The following is a 22221-nucleotide window of genomic DNA, read 5'->3' as shown; positions in this document are numbered from 1 at the left end:
AAAGCATAGGTGGGGAAAAAGGTGGCATTTGTTTTCTCTGCAACCAATTTTGTGTAGTTGTCAAAGTATATGTGTTTCTCATTTCGAACTACCCTATTCTTTTCGGGTCCTTCATACTTTTTGACATGAAAATTAGATATACGATAGATGTTGCCTTCCTTCAGATCTTCTTTGAAAAAATCAGATATCTTTGCATTCAAAAAAGCATGAATTCGAGTACTCTACAGGCAAAACATAGTTATAGCTTAGCATACAATAGGAATGAACACATAAATGAGGGTATAAATAGATATTGTATTCTGTTGTTACCGAATCATCAATTAACATGACATTCAGTCCTTTAAATTCATTAGTTGTACGATTAATCCCCTCCCAGATGGACTGAGCTCGAGCGCGTATGGTCCATTCAGTTTTGTCTGTGTGAAGATTCTGCAGCTTCTGGAATTTGTTAAACATCATCTTGATGCCTAGATCTGAAATGTAATAAATATGAGTATGTAGTTAGTACAGTTGTGAGTTACAGCTAGCTATAAGTTCTACAATGTTGGTAGTCTTTGAAATAGATGTGCATACCTTGGTGGGATCTCAGATCTGGTAGGTGTAGTGAAGAATGAAGACTATAAGATGTGTAATAACTGATGGGGGTCTTTATGATGTGGGGAAGATAAGATGTAATGTGTAAATCGTAAGAAAGATATAAGATTTTAATAATCTAAAACCGAGGAACACTACTTTGATGAAAAGAAGTACTACATGTCAAAAATGAGTACTATAGTACATGTCCTGAAAAGGAGTGTGCATGTTTATGTGGTCATTGCTTTCCATATTAGGAAGTTTGACTGGAAGAATACAGACTGTATGTATTGAGATGTACTATCTCCTCCACATTGTTTTTTAAATTTGACAGAGACATTTCGAATATAAATTTGACAGAAAAATTTCAAGTAACATTAGGTGAAGAAGATTATCTAAACACTGGATCAATTGTCTGGTGGTGCCTTGTTTTTGTATGGAGGAATTCTACTCCTTCATTTGTTAGACAAAGAACTTGTCTCCTGGGACTACAATCCTCTGTAACAGAATTTGGACAGGGTGAGTCATCTTTACATTTAGATAAGAGATAAACAACAACTAACAGCCAACAAAACAATTAACAGCTTAGAAATTAATAGGCATTGTCTAATAAGCCTTGTCTTGGATTGTCTAATAAATCATGTCTTAACATTCAATACTTAGGATATAAAATTCTAATTTGCAAAGAACAGCTTAGATTACAGCTTAGGGAGATTGTAGAAAACTTCTTGGTAGACTACATTTCTGGTAACATTAGTTGGAACACCATGATCAGAATCAATGAACATCTTCAAACCTTCAGGTGAGGTAACCCGACTTACAGCCACGTACATTTGTCCGTGTGTAAAAACTGACTTCGGAAGATAAAGACCAACTCTTTGTAGAGACTGTCCTTGAGCTTTGTTGATCGTCATGGAATAACAAATTTGCAGCGGCATTTGCTTGCGAATCAGCTTGAATGGTAGCTTGGTTTCGGTTGGAAAGAGTTCCATCCTTGGAATAAAGTGTTTCGTACCTGCAAATGCTCCACATATTACCTCACACTGAACACAATGCTTCAGGCACTTTGTGATCATCATTCTGGTCCCGTTGCACAGTCCAAGCGTCTGGTTTAAGTTTCGCATTAACATAACAGCCACGCCAACCTTTAGTTTCAGTTCATGATGCGGAAGACCTGGAATATTGTATGAGTTGATATATTCAGGGGGGAATGCAAAACTAAGATCAGAATCGCTGCCACCAAAATCCTCCGCTCTGTCAACACTATAGTAAGAAGCTTGATCTCCCGGAATTGTCTCAACAATATTGGAATTCAAGTGAGCAACAGTGACATTGGTCGGCGTCAATATTGCTCTCTCACTAAGATAAGCAGGATTTTGAAAGTTTGTGGTAAAACTGGGATACGTCCACTCAATCATATTTTTAACAGAGTTTTCAGTTTCTGGATCACAAAAATCTGCTGGAATCATGATTGAATCTTCATCAACAACACTTAATTCATCAGTTGGAGGAGATAACTTGCCATCACCGATTTGAAGTACCCATTCAGCAAACTTGCGTAAATTCTCCTTTTCCTCAGCATTCTGTCCTTGGTTAAGTCTCATGTTTTGCTTTAAGATGAAAATGATTGCCTCTTTCCATATTCTTGACCGAGTTATGCATGCAGCCACAATGTCAGCACGACCTCCCATGTTGATGACTGGCAATATCTGCCGAAAATCTCCACCGAGTAGAACGGTGATACCTCCAAACGGCTTGTTGAAATTGTCCGGATTAAGAGTTTTCATTATGTCTCTCAGTGATCGGTCTAGACATTCAAATGCGTACCTGTGTTGCATGGGAGCCTCGTCCCATATAATCAGACTCGTGCACTTGATTAGATTAGCAATATCCGAATTCAGATTTATTGCACATGAGGAATATTCATCCAATACAATTGGGATCTTGAAACGGGAGTGGGCTGTCCTTCCTCCAGGCATTAAGGTAGCTGCGATACCCGAGGAAGCCACTGGCAGAACAATCTTTCCCTGTGATCTCAACTTGTAAATTAGAGTCTTCCAAACATATGTCTTACCACAGCCGCCGCTCCCATAAACAAAGAAAACACCTCCTTTGTTTTCAGTCACAGATTGAAAAACGGCATCATAGACTGATAGTTGTTCAGGGTTGCAATTTGAATGAAGTTTGAGAAACTCTCTCTCCATTTCCTCTATGTCGTAACTGGTTTCATCAACAATCAAATTGTTTGCATCAGTTTGAATATAGCTCACTGGTGGCTGTGGCAATTGGCTGAATTGCTTCAAACATTTTCCAATCGTTCTTAGGATCTTGTCTATTTCTGAAAAATACAACAGATCATTAGAGTTTGAACAGAGTTAAGAAAAATATTTAAATGTCAGTACTAATCAGGAGTGAATATTAGAAAACTTTTGATGAGGCTACCAAAAATAGTACCTGCTAATGCATAAAATTGTAGTTGCTTGTCACTGAAATTAGTGTTTGTATTACCAGATTGCTGTCTCTTACGAAGAATGATATCATCGACCATGTGTTTCCAGTGCTTTGTCCACAAACTTCCTAGGTCAGTCACTTGACAGTTGATCATGATATGAACAAAAAGCTCTCTTATTTGAGGAGGAAATCCACACTTGGCACACTCATCCATTACTTCGTCCCATTCATTGTCATCGTCAAGCAATCCCAGTTTTCTACACGCATCTTTAAAAGTGTTGTAAACCACACCATGTACAGTTTTAAGAGCATTGAAAGAAGTTGGACCTCTAACCTTGGTCAGTAACAACCTGAGATACCAAATCTCTCCAGAATTATGATGTGTATACAACAAACGTCCGATTTGCTGGCCTCTCTTCCTCACTGTCCAGACATGATCAGTTTCATTCCACACATAATGTTGTGGAATCTCATCATAAGTGTATTTCCTAGCAGATGGATCATCCTTGTTTAGTTTGAAGAAAGCCTCAAGTTGACTGAGTTTCCATTTTTCACGCTGCACAACTTTTTGCAGATTCTCATCTTCCTTGAAAGTGCAGTTTTTATTGCCTGGTAAATGAAATGAGAGGCGATGGACAGACACGGATCGATAATGTATATCAAATCCAAAAATTCTATACGCAGCCTCACATCCACATATGTATCTCCCGTCAAAGTAAGATTGAATCTCATCGATAGGCTTGGAGTCATCAGTGTCTTGCTTCTTCTTGGTTGACAATTCGACAGTAGCACGATCATGTCCTTTGAGGCAGTACTTGAATAAGTACTTGAGAGTTCGTGCGTGGCAACAAATTTCAATGTTCATATGACATTGATATTTGACCAGGAGATCACGGTTGTAAGGCACGACAAATTGATTATCAAGATCCACATTGTTCTTCCGGACAGTAATTTTAGTGTCGCGCCTTTTGTAGACAGGGAATCCCGATTGGTCAAAATATGTCTCCGGACAATACCTAAAATCAAATAGAGAATGTGGATTTGTAGTCAGAAGCAAATTATGGGAAATTATGCATTAAAAAAAGAGTGATGGGATGTTATTGAACAGCTTACTTCTTTGGAAAGTATTTGGTACACTTTGAATCCTTCATACAGGGGGAATTTTTCCTTTGGAAACCACAAGGGCCGTGGATCATAAATGAGGAAACAGCTGCATAACCAACTGGATCTTTTATTGGATCAGGTATTTCAGCACTTACAAAACTATCAACATCATCATTGAGTTTCCTCTTCGAAGCAGCGTCGAGCCATATTAGCATATGGACGTGAGGTAGTCCACGTTTTTGGAATTCTATGACATACATAACTACAAATATTATGATAAAACAAAATTAATATGATATGGAAGTGGACATTCATATGCAGTTGACTTAGAGGAGATAGCATACTTACTTGCAATACATGTTCCAAAATAATGTTTGTTTTTGATGTCCTCCACTATCTGATCCAACTTCAGTTTGAACACGCGTGCAATGACATCGGGGGAGTCAACAGCCATGCAACCCGGATATAGCTTCATCATTTCTTTGATTTCATCCCAAGCACTATTACATGTCATAGTCAAAAAAATGTCCGGGTGACCAATGTAGCGACAAATAGCAAGTGCATCCTGGAAATTTTGTTGCATGTATCTCTTCGAACCAAGAAAGCTAGCGGGCAAAATGAAACCTTTCCCAACAGAAGAAGTATCTTGATGACCATCTCGTATGCTCTTTTGAATGTTGCTGTATAAATCATTACGGAGAGTGGTCTGGTGTGTACGAAACCACCAAAGGCGCGACTGTTCAATGGCCGAAAATGCATCCACGATGTATTGCTGGTACAGTCTTCCACCCAAGCGAGGGGTATTACCTGAAAGAATGAAGTAGTTAATTATGTTTAAATAGTTAATTATTCCAGAGAAGAGGTATCAGAATCCTCTTTACACATAGATAAGAGATAAAAAACAACTAACAGGCAACAAAACAATTAACAGCTTAGAAATTAATAGGCATTGTCTAATGAGCCTTGTCTTGGATTGTCTAATAAATCATGTCTTAACATTCAATACTTAGGATATAAAATTTTAATTTGCGAAGAACAGCTTAGATTACAGCTTAGGTAGATTGTAGAAAAGTTCTTGGTAAACTACATATCTGCTTACATTAGTTGGAACACCATGATCAGAATACAACTGTGTATTTAGAAATGATCATAATAAATAGTTTACCTTCATTTAGTCGGCATTGCAGTTTGTATGAGTAAAACTCCTTCATTGTTATCCTCTGACGCTTTTTGGCAACATGTTTTCCAGATTGCACATAAGGGATGTCATCATGGTATCCGTCTTCACCTTCAGGAAACAAAAGAGGGTATTGTAGGGCCATCAACTTAGGGTGTATGTCAGATATTCTTTCAAGAACCTTGCTCTTTGTCTCAACAATGATGTCTCGCTCACCACATGTGTCTTCTAAGTCTCCAACCATAATTGCTCCTACCTCATTTGATGGCCCTATGAAATTCTCACGGCCAGTTACACTACGACACACTTTCATGACGATCTTCAGATCCTGCACAGGCTGTTCTTTGAATCTGTCCCGGGCCATACGAAAGTATTTTGTGAGTTCGTTTGTTTCATCCAACATAGCCAACAGACCTTGTACAATCTCCACATCAACAGTTTTACCATCCGAAACACTGACCCATTTCAGCCTGTTCTCCACTTCATTATCGGTATCGTATATGTATAATTGACAGAACTTGGGGTCCTCACCTTCATTAGGTATGAGAGAACCAAAGAGATGATGGTTCTGTCCATTAAGACGGTATACATAAGGAGATGAGCCGTTGTTTATAGAGTGGTCCACTCTACCGCCCATAGAAGTGAATGCAAACATGGTATTATACAAACGAATTTGATTTCGGAAGCGTTTGCCCTTCACTGGATCATTGTAAATATTTAACAGGTATGAAGGAGTTGGAGGTGTTTCAGGCAGCTTGATCTGACCTTTAGAACAACATAAACTGAACTCAGGTGTACCATTCTTCACAGTTTTATTCACACGTTCTTCTTTCCACATAAGAGCCTTGCATTTGGAGCAACATTCTGTAGGTGGCCCCAAAGACACATATCCAGTGTTACCTGTCATTAAAATGAGAGAGTCATTACTAATACAAAAAATGAGTGACAAAAATGTGACAAACAGAATAGTGTTAATATTATAAGAGTCGAGGAAGCTTACATCTGAGAGCTTTTTGCACGGCAGGCAAAACAACATTATCTACCACTTCAGGTTCAGCATAATCAGTCTCACAACCTTAACAAATGCAAAATATAAGAAAACTGTTGTGTGCAGATTAGATGATAATGATAATGCAGTAGCATAATTTGTGTGATACCAACTAACCATTTTGATTAAAAAGTTGATCAGCATCTTCCAAGACAGATGCAATTGCAGAATGCTCTGTTAAAACAGTTTAAACCACCAATCAGCAAAGGATAATGTGGAGAGCAGAATATGATTAATTTTTATTAGGTTTTGATCAAAACAAAGCTCCAGTACCTATAGTGGCATCATCGTTCAGTTGACGTATACCAAATAATTGTCTGCTGGTCCCTTCTTTGTCTGTGGGAGGGATCCTAGTCTTTGATTTTTTAGCTTTAACTTGTCTCATGGGTCCATAATCCTCTGAAATAGTATTTGGAGAGGGTGAGTCATCTTTAAATATAGATAACAGATAAACAACAATTAAGAGACAACAAAACAATTAATGGATTGTGAAATTGAGTGTAGAAAGTACCTTTATCTCCTTCATTCAGATCCATTCTACTGTGAATGTTGACAGCAGTATTAGAAACATCGGAAAGTGGAGGCCTTGTAGAAATAGATGCAGCTTGATCAGTCATGCATGATGCCGATCTTTCCTCGAAATTCAAAACTGGAGAGTTCAAATGATTTAATGAATTTGAAGGGTGTTGTGGAAGCACATTTTCGTCACCACCTTTCCTTCTCTTTGCACTCCTCTTCTGAGTCCCTGTTGTTAATTATGTTTATATTACACAAATTATCACCTAACTTGGAGATGCAATACTCATATAAAATAATTAAGAATACAGGAGAAGTTATTGTAAAGTACCTGTGGTACAAAGTCCTTGATTCAATTTCATAACATTTGTCAAATTGAAAGGAGTATTACAAACTGCAGATACAGGGATGGTACCAGAATTAAATGCAGGTCCAGGACTTATGGAAGCATCCCTTTCATTCAAGTTAACAGTAGGAGATTTCAAGTAGAATGGGACAACATCTTTGTTTGTACTCCAACCCTTTCTCGACATTTTTGAACTCCCTGAAATAGACATAAAGAATGGTTTTAGTTCTACTCATACAATCTGAACTCCTTAGTAGTAGTTGTAATATAACAGAGTAGAGGTACCTTGGTTTGATATATTAGAAAGAGGTGTGACAGCATTACTGATAGGAATGGATTGAGTACTTGAGAGCGTACGGTGACAGGTCTGAGAATGTGGAGTGGTAGTAGTAGCAGTATGAATCCCTGCATTCTGTGTAGAATTGAGAGTGCCAGAGCCTAGAGTAAAAGTTATGTTAAAACCCCAACAACAAACAGTTCTATTATGGATGCCTAAGTAGTGTCAAATGATAGCAGAGTTCATGAAACCAAAACAACAAACCAACATATTATCAGCCAACAAACTTCTATATTTTCTCTACAACCACCATAAATGAAAACTTGCACGCACCATGTCTGAATATTAAAAATATAACATTTCATTTAATAGAATCCAAACAACAAACCCACAGATTTTTTAAAATATAACATGACATTTTATAGAATCCAAACAACAAACCCACAGATTTTGATTCACAACAAACATTGTATTTCCTTCTAAACAACATAAGCTGAAAAGTTCTATTAAGAATGGACCTGATAGAGTATTAATCTGAACAGGTGCCACATTCTCTTTGTCTGGTTTAGGAGGCTCAGCTTTCCTCCTTCTTCCTGTAGTGCTTCCTAATGTGTTGGAAAGCATTACTTGTTTAACCAAAAAAACAAAGAAACAATACCATACTATCAGGATATTCAATACACAAAAAAATGGTAGAGAACATACCGAATTCAGATTTAAATGAACTGAAATTATCTAGGTTGAGATGATTGTAATTAACCTGAGATGAAAACACAAAATCATGAATTCTATGCAAAGGAGATATATATTTAAACAGTTCTTATGCACAGAAACCTCTTTCATCCTCCAAAGCTTCAATTGAAAAATGTTCTTGTATTCTTGTGGAACCAGTTCTCAACAAAACACAATATAAGCTCTGTCTAAAATTTGAAATTGAATATCGAGATTTGAAATGAAATTCCAGTCCATAAGTTGAAAACTGTGTACGATTTTGGTGTTATTCTGCAGTAGGAGAAAGGATTGACTTACACTTTAACACGCACAGGACAAATTCATTCTTCTTGTAGCATCCCTGAACGGTTTTCGAAGCTAGACTCTGCAGCTTATCTTCAAACAGGAAGGACTCATCCTGTGGAAGAGAAAGAGGGTGAGGAATGTTAGTATAATTTAGGAAAGTTAGGACACGTGACACGTGATATGTTAGAAAGCTTTTAAAGCTTTTAATTTTATAATAATACTGTAGTAGTAAGTGTGGCATGCGTAGGAGTTTTCCGGTGGCATATTGTGTAATTACATGTGAAGTTTTGGGGTAGTCCATGGAAAAAAGAGGCATTTTATGTAACAGGATTTATTATTTAGAGGGATTCTTCTTTGTCCATTTTTTCTTCCAATAAAGAAATGGGATCCAAAGTTCAATTGTAGGTTCCAGATTGGAGGGAGAAACAAGTTTGTTGGTAGTTAGTCACCACCCGCATGTGAAACAAGATTCAAATCTCCCTCCCATCCCCACCCCTACCCTACACAATCCGTAGATGAATGGAGTGGAGAGTATTAAAATGTGTTTTCTGTCCTTCATTCTTGAATCAGAGTATTTGTCTCTTAACATTATTCTAAAAATCGATAATTAATCTCAATTAATCTGATTAATTCTTGTTTTACACATTCATTAATTAAGTGCGATTCACGTTTTATATAACATTGGTTTTAACTTTTATTCAAATTCGCATTTGGTAACTTTATTCATGATGATTTGTGTTCATTCATGTCTCCATCCAAATCTATCTCCACTTTGCATCCTTTCAATTAATTTCAATATTTTCACTTTTTGCAGGGGAAAAGATCCTAAATTTCACAATAACAAATAATTAAAAAAAGAACAACAAGCTAATAAAGACGAAAAGTATATATCCATTCATACATTACATTACATTGGCCACCACCATAGACACAAATAACTCACTAGCTGCGGGCTGCATGTTTTTGCAGCCTCCTCAACACATTTCTCCCTCCACTAGAAAAACACACTTCTACTAATTCCCCTTTTTACGCCCCTAGAAATACTCAGTACACACAACCAAAGTAATAAAAACATAAACAGAAAACAACCCCATCAAAACCTGCAAGTCAATAAAGTTACTCCACCTTCCCTCTTTTACTCAACTTTTACAATCCCCAATGAACCCACTTAACAAATGTCCTAGTAGTAGTAATTTAGGGGCCAAAAGTTAAGTTTCTAACTAGTGGCGCCAAGGTTAAAATATGATTAAAATCAAATTAAGGCGGGTAAAATTTTAAAAAACTTGAGTTTCTCTTTTTTGTGCCTTTTCTTGAATCTTGGATAAAATTCTTCCTTAGACTCTGAAGTTCTTTCCGGCAAAGGTCTGTCCGAATTGCCAGTGAGCCGGGACGATATTCCATGAGGTGGAAGTCCTCCTATCGCTTCCGGTGACTCTGAAAGAGAGTGATTGTCCAACCAAAACAGCATTGGATTGCCAGTTTTGTCCCCAATTGCGGCTCATGCTCATCCACCCGGTTCTTGAACCTTTGACGCTAACCCTTACGATGTCTCCTGCACCGGCTACATTGCTGATCAGGACTAGGTTGAAGTAACGGAATCCGTTTATTGTGAATCTTATTCCTCCTCTCTTTCGGCATGGTACTCTGCATAATTATGATTCCACAATGTTAAAAAAAATTTAATCAAAGCATATGTTCATTCTGTCCCAACCAATTTATTTTTTTCCATTTCTCGATGATACTTACTATTTTCATTCACTTTTCATAATTTATTAATTAAAAATTATAGAATGTACAGAGTAACAATTTTCAAGTGGCATTAGCTAAGATAAAAAATAATTGAGACTAATGTGTACTTTCATTGTTATGTTGGAATAAAAAACTTGTAATTCAAATATTTTTTTGACTATGCAGGCTTTATATGCATTACAGATTAGTATTCCCGAGTGTCTGGAAAGAACAGAGTATAAATCCATTACTAGCTATCCAATCGTATTTATCATGTATTATTAATTAATCAAGATTTCACTATATATAATTTTGGGGAAAGAGTGTTACCTGCGATAAGAGACTGGAACAATTCCAGCACGGTACTGTGCGATCTTGAGAAACATGGGCATAGCGAGATCGAAATGGGTTCGGGGCGGGTTGCACCATCCACCATTGTCACTGGGCTGAGCAAAGTTAGGTGGACAGAAATTGGTAGCAGTAATGAAAATAGAAGGGCTGCCAGGGTGGCACCATTGTGGGTCACTCTTGCACTTAATCTCGAAACAGGCACCGCAGCTCTGCCCTTTGTTGAAGAGGGCCGTGCTCAGCGCCGCCGTGTTTACGCCGTAGCCCTGGCTGTATAAGTTTCCGTATCCACAAGCTCCACCTGCAAGAAGCAGAACAATATTTGTAACTGCATTCTACTCAAAAACTCCATATAGCTTGAAAAAATAATAAAAATAAATTAATGTAAATAACTAAATTTATCAAAACTTAAAAATCAAATGAAAGAGACATATTCATGAATAATATCTAACACAGAAATTTTTCACAGAACAACTCTACTTTGTTCTTTTTTCTTACTTGTAAATAAATAGCGGAAAATATGTTTACTGACACGACCCGAAAGCCGACACGAGTGTAGTAGTACATTATACAGAAGAAGTAATTAGTAGAATAATGTGGTTATATATTTACCCATGGTGCCGGAAGCGTCACTACCACCATAGAAGGTGGCGTGAGCACCTTGCCACGCGCCGCCAGAGTAGACTCCGGGGATTCTTGCTTCAGCTACTGATATGAGTAATGATATAACGAGAGAGGCAATGCAGGAGATTCTGAGGATGGGCATTTTGTGTTAGGCTAGTGAAAATAAAAATAAACTGAGTACAAAATTTGTGTGGGAGAGAAAATGAGTGGGAAAGAGTGGAGGCAGAGTGGACTACTTATTGAAGAGTGCAGGTGCCAGGGGCAGAATATGTAATTTTGGCAAACATCTTAATTTCAGAGGGTAGCCTGTGCTTTCTGACACTCGGTAAGGGTGCGTTTTGCATACACGCGACATTCTTTTCGAGATAAATAATCTGAAAATTAAAATGTGAAAAGGAGAAATAGGAAATAATTTGGAAATAAAAAAGTGAATAAGGAAGAGATGTATGACAAATCAGTATTTTTGCTCTCTCGGTGAACAAAAAACTCGAGATATAAACAAAATGGGTATAATAAATATAATCGGCCTCGAAAAATGAGTATTTTTATATGATGGATGTTTTTATTAATGGTGTGAACGGTACAACAAGAAAATGAAAAGCGAAAGAAGAAAAAGAATATGGATCGAGAGGAATAAAGGAGGTGTACGACAGTACGAGTCGCAAGTTAAGGCGCAACCAGCGGCTGTTATTTTATGATTTCATGATGGAATTCAATAAACTCCACTTCACACTCGATAGAGTTGAACAAAAAGCTTGACTCGGCAGCCTCTAGACTCTGGCCCCCAGATTCAGGTGTATGTATAATATTTGTTTCTAAAATCAACTTTTTTATTAACTGTCCACCTATTTCTTATTTTCTGAATCAAATTCATCGATTCTAATTGAAATTTTAAATTATTATATATAATAAAAATGTTCAAATCTTAGGACTTTTTAGTGTATATATGCACGGGTCTTAACTCTTAATTGCTCTGATAGATGACGGTAAATAGAGAAATATTATATCCAGATCAATTTTATGATCGATGCAAATGCAAAGGGACTGTGAATTGAAAATGCTCTGAAACAAAAATTTTGCCTGGATTTAACAATTTTCTGGTAAATAATATTGCAGAAATAAAAGTCTGGGCATTAAATGTTTGAATGACTCGAAATAGTCATGTAGAAGGCAGAAACAAATTGTACTTGACTTAAGGTAGGTATGGCGGGTGGAAATGGGTCCCGAACCGGACCCGTGATTATCGGACCATATTACTGCGCCCGGCTTTCCTTGCTTTTCCTCTTTCTCGAGCCTCGCTAGCCCCCCCCCCCCCCCCCCCACACCTTGTTTCCTATACGAGCATGATTTTTTCCCTACTTTTCTTCACTCTAGTTTCATGTCTTTACTTCACTTTCCTTTTACAACTCTCCAAACTAAAGCTCTGTTTGAGATTAGCAGTTATCGGTTAACTGTTAATAGATTGAAATAGATGTTTTGACTAGTGATTGAAGGGGCTGTTTGGGAAGCAAAATCAATTTCTGCTTCTGGCTTCTACTTTCCTCGACCCGTTTGTGTATAGAAGTAGAAGCACTTTTAAAAAGCTGAGAATGTTAACTTCTCTCTCACAGCTTCTGCTTCTTTTCCAAACACTTTATTAACTTATTTACTTCTCACTTCTACTCCACTTCTTTACTTTAAGGGGCTGTTTGGTTAGGGGTAACTGACAAAGGGAAAGGGAAACAACCCGTTTCATTCCCTTTGTTGTTGTTTGTTTCATGAAATCTGTCATTCCCTTTCCCTTGTTTTGGTTTTAGGTTTACCCCAAATCCCTTCTGATCCATTCCCCACCCCCCACCAGGTATTTCTTTTCCCTTTCCTGATTCTTATTTTATTTTCAATTATAATTTATTTCAAAAATCATTAACATTAAAAAATAATATGTAAAATATTTTTGAAGATCAAAAATAAATTTAAATTTAGTTTTTACATATTAAAAATAATTTTAGTATAATTTATAGGTCAAGATATTTATAAAATTAATGAAATTATTAAATGATAAAATATATCAAATTATAAACGTAAATATATTTGACTCTTTTGATATTATTTAATATTTAAAAATCAAATATAAAAATAATCATATAATTTTTCATTCCGTTTGCAGATAAAAACCAAACAGGTAATACAATTCAGCATCATTCCTTTCCTTTCTCTTCGTTTCTCTTTCTGAATTCCATTCCGTTTACTTAACTCGAACCAAACGGCCCCTAAGCATGAAATCACTTTTTTTAAGCTTGGTCAAACGGCCCCGAAATAAATGTTTTGACTAGCGGATTGAATTAGCTGTTTTTCGTAAAACTGTTTGGTTAATAGTTGATTGATTAGCTTTTTCTGACACAAACCAAAACATTTAACTTAAAAAGCTCTTTAAAGTAGTTTTTTCAAAATTAGCTTTTTGGGTCCAAACCTTTATTTTAATCTGCTAACTACCAAACACTTATATTAACAGATTCTAATAGTCAAATCTCTAAACCACCCCAAACATCTAATTTCGCCCTAAACCTCTAAATTTCAAATATGGCCTGAAACCTTTTTAGAGTTTATCAATAGGGATTGGAACCTTAACGAGCATGCTTTCAGTGATTTGTGTTTTCTATTTTTTCAAATTTGTATTATTTCTAGATTTTTGATAAAAATACTGGGAATTATATCAACTCGGATGATATCAACTGTCTTTTATTTTAATGTGTGAAAATTGGAATGAATTTTTTTATTGAATATTATAGATATAACATATTATTGACTCTCCATTGTACTTTCCCTATAAGCAAAATTTAGGATCGGGATAATTTGAACACAACCGATATATGTGATTTTGTTAATATACAATGAGATGAGTGATCGATTATTGTAGTGTGGATAGTTGACTCTTGTACAAGTTGCTCCCTCCATCTCTTGACTTTTTTTATGTTTGTCTTTTATCATATTTGCTAATATATATTTTTGATCGTTAATATATTTAATTTTATATTAATATTAAATATAAAAATTTCATATATTAAAATTTATGAATACGAATCCGACAAGAACGATTGTATTTAGTCTTATAAATCATCAGACATAAATTAATAATTTGTTTCATGTGAACAATCCCGACATAACAAATAAGACGGAGGGAGTCCCCGTTACGGTAGGCATGACCCAATTCTAAAACCAAGTCGTGACCGAGGTCATACAATCAATTAGATCTGCATTTACAAGTTATCCCAAAATGTAGTACAATTCAAGCAAACACAGTTGGGAGACAAAATAAGAGCAACACTTTTGTATACGGCATACCTTCCCTCCTTCGCAAGCTTATACTCCTACATAATACCATTACTACTTTTTCCTTTGTCACATAATACCATCACTACTTTATTATCATTGCAAGTGAAGTGAACTAAGTATTATCTATTAGAAATGTTATAAATTTTGTTTGTGCGTTTATAATGAGAAATATTTTAAAATAAAATGTATCAAATTAAATGTTATATAAATTTGCATGGCGTTGATTGAATAGGTTCAAAGAGAATGCTCTCTCCAATATTTTGAATACCTTTTCAGACATTTGTTTGGTAGTACAGTGTCTTGTTTAACAAACAATCATGCATCACGTAGACCACCATGTTTTCTTGTTCAAGATTTGGATCTAATTTGTATCGTCTTGTACAGGATACAAGTGCTTGATGCTTCTGCATAAAGTACGTGAATTACATAATCCACATGATGATAAATCCACATATATTGTCCACCGTGAATTGTTTTTTTACAGCTGTTTTTTAGCGAGTCAAAAAGTTGCTGGACTCTTTATTGACTTATTTTGCTTGCCAGCTGCTTTTTCAATAATTTTTTTTTCTTTTCCAGGTTCAATCTTGATTTCTAGATACGCCGTACTGTTAATATCGTCGGACTCGTACTAGAGACTAGAGAGACGAGGGAGTAACGTTAGCGTGTCTTTTAAATCGACCTGGTCTCAATTAAAATGATAAATTTACATATAAATTAATCAGATTTGAAAAGAATATCATGTTCGACCTGACCTGACTCAAGATAAAAGTCCAGCTAACTAATTTTTATAAATCCGAACTGATCCGTCAAAATCAAAGTCCAGTCCAGACTTTTACTGAAATATTCGATTTTTTAGGACTCGGTCGAAAGCTGGACGTTGCTGAGACCTTCTGTGCATCTCTCTAGCCACTATTGAATCGAGTTATCAAATTTTGAGTGAACTTTCAATCCAAGTTTAATCTTTAAATGGACTTACTATCATTCTAAAAATTTAACGCACAAATAAAATTCGACAATATTAGACTCGCCCCCTATAGGCTATAGATTGAAACTCGATATGTCGCCATACGGTGAATGTTTAAGAGCATCTCCAATGGTGTTCCTAAATCATTCCTTAAACAATAATATAAAATGTGGCTCCCAGTGAGTTAGTACATTTAATAATGTGTGAGCTCCAATGCTACTCTTTATAGTTGCTCTTAACTCATATTTTATTATTATTTGGGAGAAAAGTTGGAGAGAAGTGAATAGAAATAGAAGGAAGTGATTATTTTATTCAAAGAAAATAAGTTAGGAGCACCTAGATACTCTTTAAAAGAAAAGAGAGAGAGGAAACTTTTAAATTTTTAAAGAGCTATTAGGAGCCCGTTGGAGGTCTAATTTTTCATATCCTCCTAAATTTTAGAGTTAAGAGCTTGTTTGAGGAGTCTATTGGAGTTGCTCTAACAAATTAATGATCATCTCTGCCAAAGTAAGCACAAATAAAATGAGCTAATGAAAGGTCAGTATAAATGTTTAATCTCATGGAAACATAATTAGGAAAAAAATGATTGCAAATATTGCGGGCTTCAGATATGTGCATACCAACGGGAGCATCACAAATTAAGTTGGCCCCAAGGCCCCAGCTAAATTGCATTTAGCATAAAAAGCTATGGCTATATGGCACCTTCCTAGAAGAATATTGAAAATCCAACAAACCATATGCCTACAATTTGAAAGTCTGGTTCCTTTTCATTATTTGATCGCATTTTTTGTGTCCCCTCACTCCTCCGATAAAGAATCAACATATTCAAGTTCATTATGTTCGTCCAAGGCGGGAGATTTTGATTAGCGAAGAATTTTGTACATGCATAAAGTCATCATTATTAAAGAGACGGGAGGACAATAGAAAACCTATCACCTAACTAAAAAATACTGTTATATTTATCAGATCTCTTAGAACCACCGGTAAGTGACGTTTTAGGACTCTAGTTTAGAGAGAGTAACAACTCTCATTTAGATCCTAACTACCTAAAGTATTTGCGTCAACATAATTATAGGTCTATAACTCTATACAGATCTCTTCTAAACCAAGGTTTATCACACATCTTAATATTGCTCCTAGTAGGTCTGACTTCTAAAATCAACTGGACTATTTATTTTAACATACATTTAATTTATGCACATCTTTCCAAACCAACAATCCCTAATAGCAGGTAGATCTTGCAAATATAAACATCAGTACAAAAAGTGCAAAGATGTATCAAGGTGGTAATCTCCTCTCCGCAAGAATCAACTGCAGTAGGGCTTTGGGCAATGAATACTCCTGGCTGCCACAGCCTAAACTTTAATGTTTAGTCCGTATGCTTTGCAGCCAACTATGGAATTTGTCCATAGCTGCATTTATTAGCCCCTTCAAGAAACCTTATCGGGCAAGAACTGAAATGCATACCAAAAATAAACTATACCGCATTGATATCTAATCACGTCTGTCTACAGAATGTTCTCAACATCAACAAACCGTCAAAAACACAAGCATCCAAACAAAACATGACAAAAAATTGTGCAAATCCACAGGGAGAAAAAAGTGAAACTGAAGGATCAATTGCCATGTTATTTGAAGGCCAACCCTCTCCAGGACAGGTTTCCCAACAAGTATGCCAGAAGACGGCGCAGTATCCAATTAAAAGAAGAAAAAAAAATAAGGGATTGAGAATAGAACTATAAGTTATTGAGGCGATAGCATGCTCGACGCCAGAAGATTTCAGGACAAGTTGCAAAGAAGCATGTTAAAAGGAATACAAGCTGCTAAACATGACTTGGGATATATTGTCCGCTCAACCATAATCTTCCTGTAGGAACGGAGAATTCAACTGATTCAGAAACTGGACTCTATACAACTACCTATACCGAGCTGTGGTTTGCAGAGAATGGTAATCACGCAATCCACCTCCAGAAGAACGATACTCCATTGCAGGACGTGCCTGATGGTATCCATTTGAGGCGCTTGCCGGAGCAAGGTCTTCAGTTGGTAATCCTGCAGCACGATACTCTGCTAGTAAACTCCTTGATGCATGATACTCCGCCGGCAAGGCTCTAGTAGAATGATACTCTGCTGGGAGTTCTGCAGTAGTACGGTACTCAACCTCTCTTCGCGAGGGAAGGTACTCAATCTCTCTGCGCGAGGGAAGGTACTCAGAAGGTAAAGTTCCTGGTTGATAATAATCTCGTAGACCAGAGGTAGTCTGGCGCTCAGAATTTCTTCCTGCAGGAAGATATGCAGCAGGCAAGACTGCAGGAGTATAATACTCTCGCTCTGAGACTGAAGAATAAATTGGTCTACGATATGAAGGAGCTTCTCTTTCTCTATATGATATATAGGGATCGATGTTTTTAGTCTCGTCATAATGCCTTGGTGCCCGATCTACAATCTGAAGACCGCGATGCTCTAATACTGGTTCCCGTCTGTAAGAGTTCGAGTCCAAGGTTCTCTCATAAGCATATACTGGAGCAGGTAACTGGTAACCCCCGTGCAGCGGTGCTACTTGTGAGTAGGAAACTTCATTGGCATACATAACGGGACGCTCATGGTGTCTTTGCTCCTGTCTAGGTGGAGATTTTCTCTCTTCACGTCGACCACGACGTTTACGACCTCGCTCTTCATCTCGCTGTTTGCGACTACTCCCTTCATCACGATCCCGCCGTTTGCGACCCCTCTTTTCATCACGGCTCTGCTGCTTCAGACCATCAGGTGCACGTCCTCTTTGCAAACCCCTCTTTTCATCACGGGGCTGCTGCTTCAGACCCTCAGATGCACGTCCTACTACAGGACTTCTATTGATCTTCTGGAGAGCAGAGCCTTTGCTAACAGAAACAAAGAGCTTGCACAACCTTTTCACCTATTTTAAGCAATATTATAAACCATTATTTAGCACGAAGAGCAAAAGCAATGAGTCCTACACAGGCAGTGACATCAACTTTTTCATAGAATACAGGAACAAACCTGTTCAGAATTCAGTTGACAATCAAATTTATTCCTAGAATAGTAATTCTCTTTGATGGCCTCCTTGAATTTTTCTTCAGCTAATGGCAAGCAGTCTTCCAAAACAGTAAATCGAACCTAGAAAACAACTGACTGTTAAAATAAAACTTTATATAACAACTGACATGTGCAGCAGCATCAGTTTGTTATATTCACTAATACATATTTACAATCTTATACATTTGAATAATGAAGGCAACACTCTTTTCAGATATAGTTATTCTCTGTAAGTCTGTATCTGATACTGTCCTAATTATGAAACAGGGGCTTGCTACCAAACACATGAGTGAAATGGCTTGTAGAATGATGCTACAGGCTCCCTTGTTTCACTTTTCATTATGCAACAGGATAGTTAGTTGAACCAGCAGAAACAGAAGAAAGTTACTAGATGGAAAACATGCATAATACTGGAAACATGAAAGTGAGTGACCAACACAGTCAATTGCTAATAGACAAGACAACTTCTAAATCTATCTGTACAAGGTGCTGAAATTTTCCCAGTATCTAAAATTCAAACACTTTATGAGAAAAGCTTGAGAAAACTTATCCAGCTAACAATTGACCTCACCAGGTTAAAAGTACACTTTTAAATATAACTAATGCGAGTAGAATAGGAACAACATATCAGAGGGAGGTAGTGCTCTTATTAAAGACCACAAGAGTGAACTAATCAAAGGATAGAAATTTTCTACCCTCTAAAACGGACCACAAGCTACAAGCTAAATATGCATCCCTTTTATGATCACTTATACTATCTGTTTCTTTACATCTTTGGACACCAACTCACTGAATTCTGAAACAGGAACTTGGACAAACTAACATTAACTAGCATCCAAGTTAAGAAATCAAAGCAGGACAATTCTTTAAGTTTAAGCTAGATGAATACATAATTTATCATAACCCACGCTTAAACAGCAAAAATTCACTTACAAAGCAGACGAACTAGACCCGACGTGTCCAAAACTGTAACAGCTAGTAGATAATGAATTAAATCAATTTGTACCGATATCATAGTGTGTTTTTTTTTCTAGAAAAAAAGCTTAAACAGCAAAGGATCACTTACAAAGCAGATGAACTAGACTTAAAGTGTCCAAAAACTGTAAAACCAGCTAGTAGATAGTATATTAAATCAATTTGTACCATCCATAGTTAGCAAAAGTCACACTGAGCCCTCTCAAAATGAGCTTGCTAATTCTGTGACAGAAGCTCATTTACTGTACCAGTACAGGAATTTGTACTAAATGAAATATAGGATTTAATTAAAAAACACAATGAACCAAATATTAGATGAAAAAAAAACCTAACCTAATATAGTCCCTCTTTACCAAAAAGAATACTTGCAATAAGTAAGAGCGAATCATCAGTATTCTAATTATGAGGGTCTCAATTTAGAACTTCAATATGTACACTCTCTCACATCAAGATCCCAGAATCTAGTAGCATACATTAGTAACCATCTAAATTAGAGTGCAGAGTCTGAATAGCAAACATTTCTGTGTCAGTACTACCTAAGATTGTATATTTTTTCTGCCATTCAATTTCATAGCTACTCGTTTGCTTACTGTAGACGTAGGTTTACCAATATTATTTCCACGTTAGGGCAGGCATTTTGTGAACAGACTGACCTGAGACGGGAAGGCAGACTTAAAAGCCTTTGGTTCAATGTTAGTACCACCAGGTGCTGCAGCTTTGTATATCCCATACAGCAACCTCAGATCCAAATCAAACAAAAATAGTCGCATTCCTTTATAAATCTTTTCTACGAGTTCTTTCTTTCCAGCAGGTAGTCCAAGCAACTTGTAACGGTAACAATCCTTTTTAGTCTGTGAGGTGCACATAAAAATCATCCCCATACTTTCCACCTTCTTTGACTTCTTTTTCTTTCCCGAAGTCTCTGGCTTATCTTCATTTTTGCTTACAACCGTCTTCACAACCTTTTTCTGTGCAGAGGACTCTGGCTTCTCTTCATCTTTGCTTACTGCCTTTAAAACCCCTTGCGCACCTTTCTTCTTTCTGATACGTTTCTTCGGCTTTCTCCCCTTCTGGGGTGAGTTCTCATCTACTTTCTTTTCACTATTTTCTGCGCCTTTAGCATCAGCAGCAGCTTCTTTTTTGACACCTTCCACATCCTTTTCTAAAGCTTCCTCTCCAGTTTTATCAGCTTCGGTTTCTAAACCTCCATTCTTTTCTACTGCCATCACTCCATTTTCTTCACTCTTTTTCTCATCCTTACCAACTACTTCACCATCTTTTCCTTCTTCAGCAAGTACTTCCTCCTCCACCGGATCTTCCTCCACTTCTTTACCTTTTCCTCCCTCTTCAATAAGCACTAAATGGTTGCCACTTTTCTCCTCATTTTCACCCATAACTTGGTCGCCATTATTCTCCTCATTTTCAGCCACAATTAGGTCCCCATTATTCTCCTCATTTTCAGCCACGATTTGGTCCCGGTTATTCCCCTCATTTTCACCCACAACTCGGTCGCCAATATACTCCTCATTTTCACCGACAACTCGGCCACCATTATTCTCCTCAATTTCATCTACAACTTGGTCTCCATCAACAAACTCAGTCAAACCCAAATTATCCGTCGCCAAAACAACAGTCTCCTCCAAACCCAACAAATCGTCATCACCATGGTCTTCCACATCCGCCATCCTTACCACCAAAACCAAAACCCCACTTCCTTATTACTCGAAAAAAAACCTATTAATAATACAATGAACAAAAAGTCGCAAAAAAACAAACTACTTAATTTATTTATCAAAACAATCTCAAAAACCACTTTCAACAACCTATAAGAACCCCCCAATTCACACACATAAAATCACTTACGAATCAAATTAAAACACATCACCAACAAAAAACAATCAGAGATTCAGCAACATAATCGAATTAAATTAATAAACATACAATCAAATGAAATTCACAGAATCAACAAAAATTAACATAGAATTCAATTTAATTGTAACATAAAAAAACCCTAGGTTTAGAGAAAAGTAAATTGGGGCAAAAAGATGGCAACAATTAACATTGAACAAACCTGATTGAATTGAATCGGAAAGATGATATGTATGTATGAATCGGGGGATGTTATAAGAGATCTGAGGCGGCAGAAGCAGCTGAGATATATGTAATATGAAGATAGATTGCCATATACATATGATATGAGTACACCGGAATATCTTTTTTTTATTAATTATTTGCTCAAATTTTACCCTAAATATATTCCATGTACATTGCGGATGCTACGAGTCAATCGAGCACGGTCCTGTTTGGTGTTTGATAGCAGACAACAATAACAGTTTTATTTTTTTACCAAAAAACAGACGTCAATCAAAAATTAGTTTTCAGGAACAACATTTTTTAGCCGGAAAGTCATTTTTAGAGAAAGCAGATCTGCCATACTTTAAAAAAATCGTGTTTCAGATTTTTCAGGAAGCTGTTACAAATTTCACTATCAAATCTCACAAAAAAATATTATTTTTTTATATTATAACTCAAAATAACCATATATCATAAAAATTATCAAACAGTTTTCTGAATTCTACGACGACATTTTTTTCTTGACAGCGCAACAATTTATAACAACAATCTCAGGCATACCCTAAATGTTGTGTAATATAAGAATGTTGAAGGTTCATTTTTGTTTTTTTGATTGTTGGCTAGCAAGCTAAAA

At 36.6% G+C, this 22221-nt stretch overlaps 4 protein-coding genes and 1 long non-coding RNA gene across 5 annotated transcripts; all 5 read right to left on the bottom strand.

Annotated features, from left to right (window-relative positions):
* Window positions 1-1104: 1104 nt before the first annotated feature.
* Window positions 1105-4384, bottom strand: LOC135150177 (uncharacterized). The gene is made up of 3 exons (XM_064086319.1): window positions 4138-4384; window positions 3028-4040; window positions 1105-2911 (listed from the first exon to the last, which is right to left on the bottom strand). The coding sequence occupies exons 1-3, from the start codon at window positions 4341-4343 to the stop codon at window positions 1272-1274; spliced, it is 2859 nt and encodes a 952-aa protein (XP_063942389.1). The 5' UTR covers window positions 4344-4384; the 3' UTR covers window positions 1105-1271.
* Window positions 4385-4399: 15 nt separating this feature from the next.
* On the bottom strand, window positions 4400-7402 carry LOC135150524 (uncharacterized). The gene is made up of 7 exons (XM_064086865.1): window positions 7201-7402; window positions 6865-7098; window positions 6627-6752; window positions 6471-6527; window positions 6306-6380; window positions 5294-6205; window positions 4400-4935 (listed from the first exon to the last, which is right to left on the bottom strand). Exons 1-7 carry the CDS (start codon window positions 7400-7402, stop codon window positions 4400-4402), a joined length of 2142 nt encoding a protein of 713 aa, XP_063942935.1.
* Window positions 7403-7508: 106 nt separating this feature from the next.
* LOC135150244 (uncharacterized) lies at window positions 7509-8671 on the bottom strand. Its single transcript, XR_010288547.1, has 4 exons — window positions 8522-8671; window positions 8198-8252; window positions 8011-8097; window positions 7509-7653 (listed from the first exon to the last, which is right to left on the bottom strand). It is a non-coding gene; the product is annotated as an uncharacterized LOC135150244 (long non-coding RNA).
* Window positions 8672-9377: 706 nt separating this feature from the next.
* Window positions 9378-11430, bottom strand: LOC108208960 (expansin-A4). Its single transcript, XM_017379605.2, has 3 exons — window positions 11198-11430; window positions 10568-10886; window positions 9378-10153 (listed from the first exon to the last, which is right to left on the bottom strand). The coding sequence occupies exons 1-3, from the start codon at window positions 11349-11351 to the stop codon at window positions 9844-9846; spliced, it is 783 nt and encodes a 260-aa protein (XP_017235094.1). The 5' UTR covers window positions 11352-11430; the 3' UTR covers window positions 9378-9843.
* A 5658-nt stretch (window positions 11431-17088) lies between these two features.
* LOC108208959 (uncharacterized) lies at window positions 17089-21764 on the bottom strand. The gene is made up of 4 exons (XM_017379602.2): window positions 21586-21764; window positions 20168-21248; window positions 18504-18620; window positions 17089-18399 (listed from the first exon to the last, which is right to left on the bottom strand). The coding sequence occupies exons 2-4, from the start codon at window positions 21197-21199 to the stop codon at window positions 17401-17403; spliced, it is 2148 nt and encodes a 715-aa protein (XP_017235091.1). The 5' UTR covers window positions 21200-21248; window positions 21586-21764; the 3' UTR covers window positions 17089-17400.
* Between the last annotated feature and the right edge of the window lie 457 nt (window positions 21765-22221).

Source organism: Daucus carota, chromosome 2 (genome assembly GCF_001625215.2).
Source record: "Daucus carota subsp. sativus chromosome 2, DH1 v3.0, whole genome shotgun sequence".
NCBI lineage: Eukaryota > Viridiplantae > Streptophyta > Magnoliopsida > Apiales > Apiaceae > Daucus > Daucus carota.
This window is presented reverse-complemented; position numbering and strand designations above follow the sequence as displayed.

Excerpts from the sequence above, each read along its gene's own strand:
- LOC108208960 (XM_017379605.2), bottom strand. The coding sequence starts at position 11,351 with ATGCCCATCCTCAGAATCTCCTGCATTGCCTCTCTCGTTATATCATTA. Across the intron at positions 10,887-11,197 it reads TGACGCTTCCGGCACCATGG|GTGGAGCTTGTGGATACGGA; the intron begins GTAAATATATAA and ends TGCTTCTTGCAG. Across the intron at positions 10,154-10,567 it reads GTTCCAGTCTCTTATCGCAG|AGTACCATGCCGAAAGAGAG; the intron begins GTAACACTCTTT and ends ATAATTATGCAG.
- LOC108208959 (XM_017379602.2), bottom strand. The coding sequence starts at position 21,199 with ATGGCGGATGTGGAAGACCATGGTGATGACGATTTGTTGGGTTTGGAG. Across the intron at positions 18,621-20,167 it reads AGTCTGCCTTCCCGTCTCAG|GTTCGATTTACTGTTTTGGA; the intron begins GTCAGTCTGTTC and ends GTTGTTTTCTAG. Across the intron at positions 18,400-18,503 it reads GTCAACTGAATTCTGAACAG|GTGAAAAGGTTGTGCAAGCT; the intron begins GTTTGTTCCTGT and ends TGCTTAAAATAG.
- LOC135150177 (XM_064086319.1), bottom strand. The coding sequence starts at position 4,343 with ATGCTAATATGGCTCGACGCTGCTTCGAAGAGGAAACTCAATGATGAT. Across the intron at positions 4,041-4,137 it reads ACCAAATACTTTCCAAAGAA|GTATTGTCCGGAGACATATT; the intron begins GTAAGCTGTTCA and ends ATTTGATTTTAG. Across the intron at positions 2,912-3,027 it reads ACAATTTTATGCATTAGCAG|AAATAGACAAGATCCTAAGA; the intron begins GTACTATTTTTG and ends TGTATTTTTCAG.
- LOC135150524 (XM_064086865.1), bottom strand. The coding sequence starts at position 7,402 with ATGTCGAGAAAGGGTTGGAGTACAAACAAAGATGTTGTCCCATTCTAC. Across the intron at positions 6,528-6,626 it reads GAACGATGATGCCACTATAG|AGCATTCTGCAATTGCATCT; the intron begins GTACTGGAGCTT and ends CTGTTTTAACAG. Across the intron at positions 6,381-6,470 it reads TCAACTTTTTAATCAAAATG|GTTGTGAGACTGATTATGCT; the intron begins GTTAGTTGGTAT and ends GCATTTGTTAAG.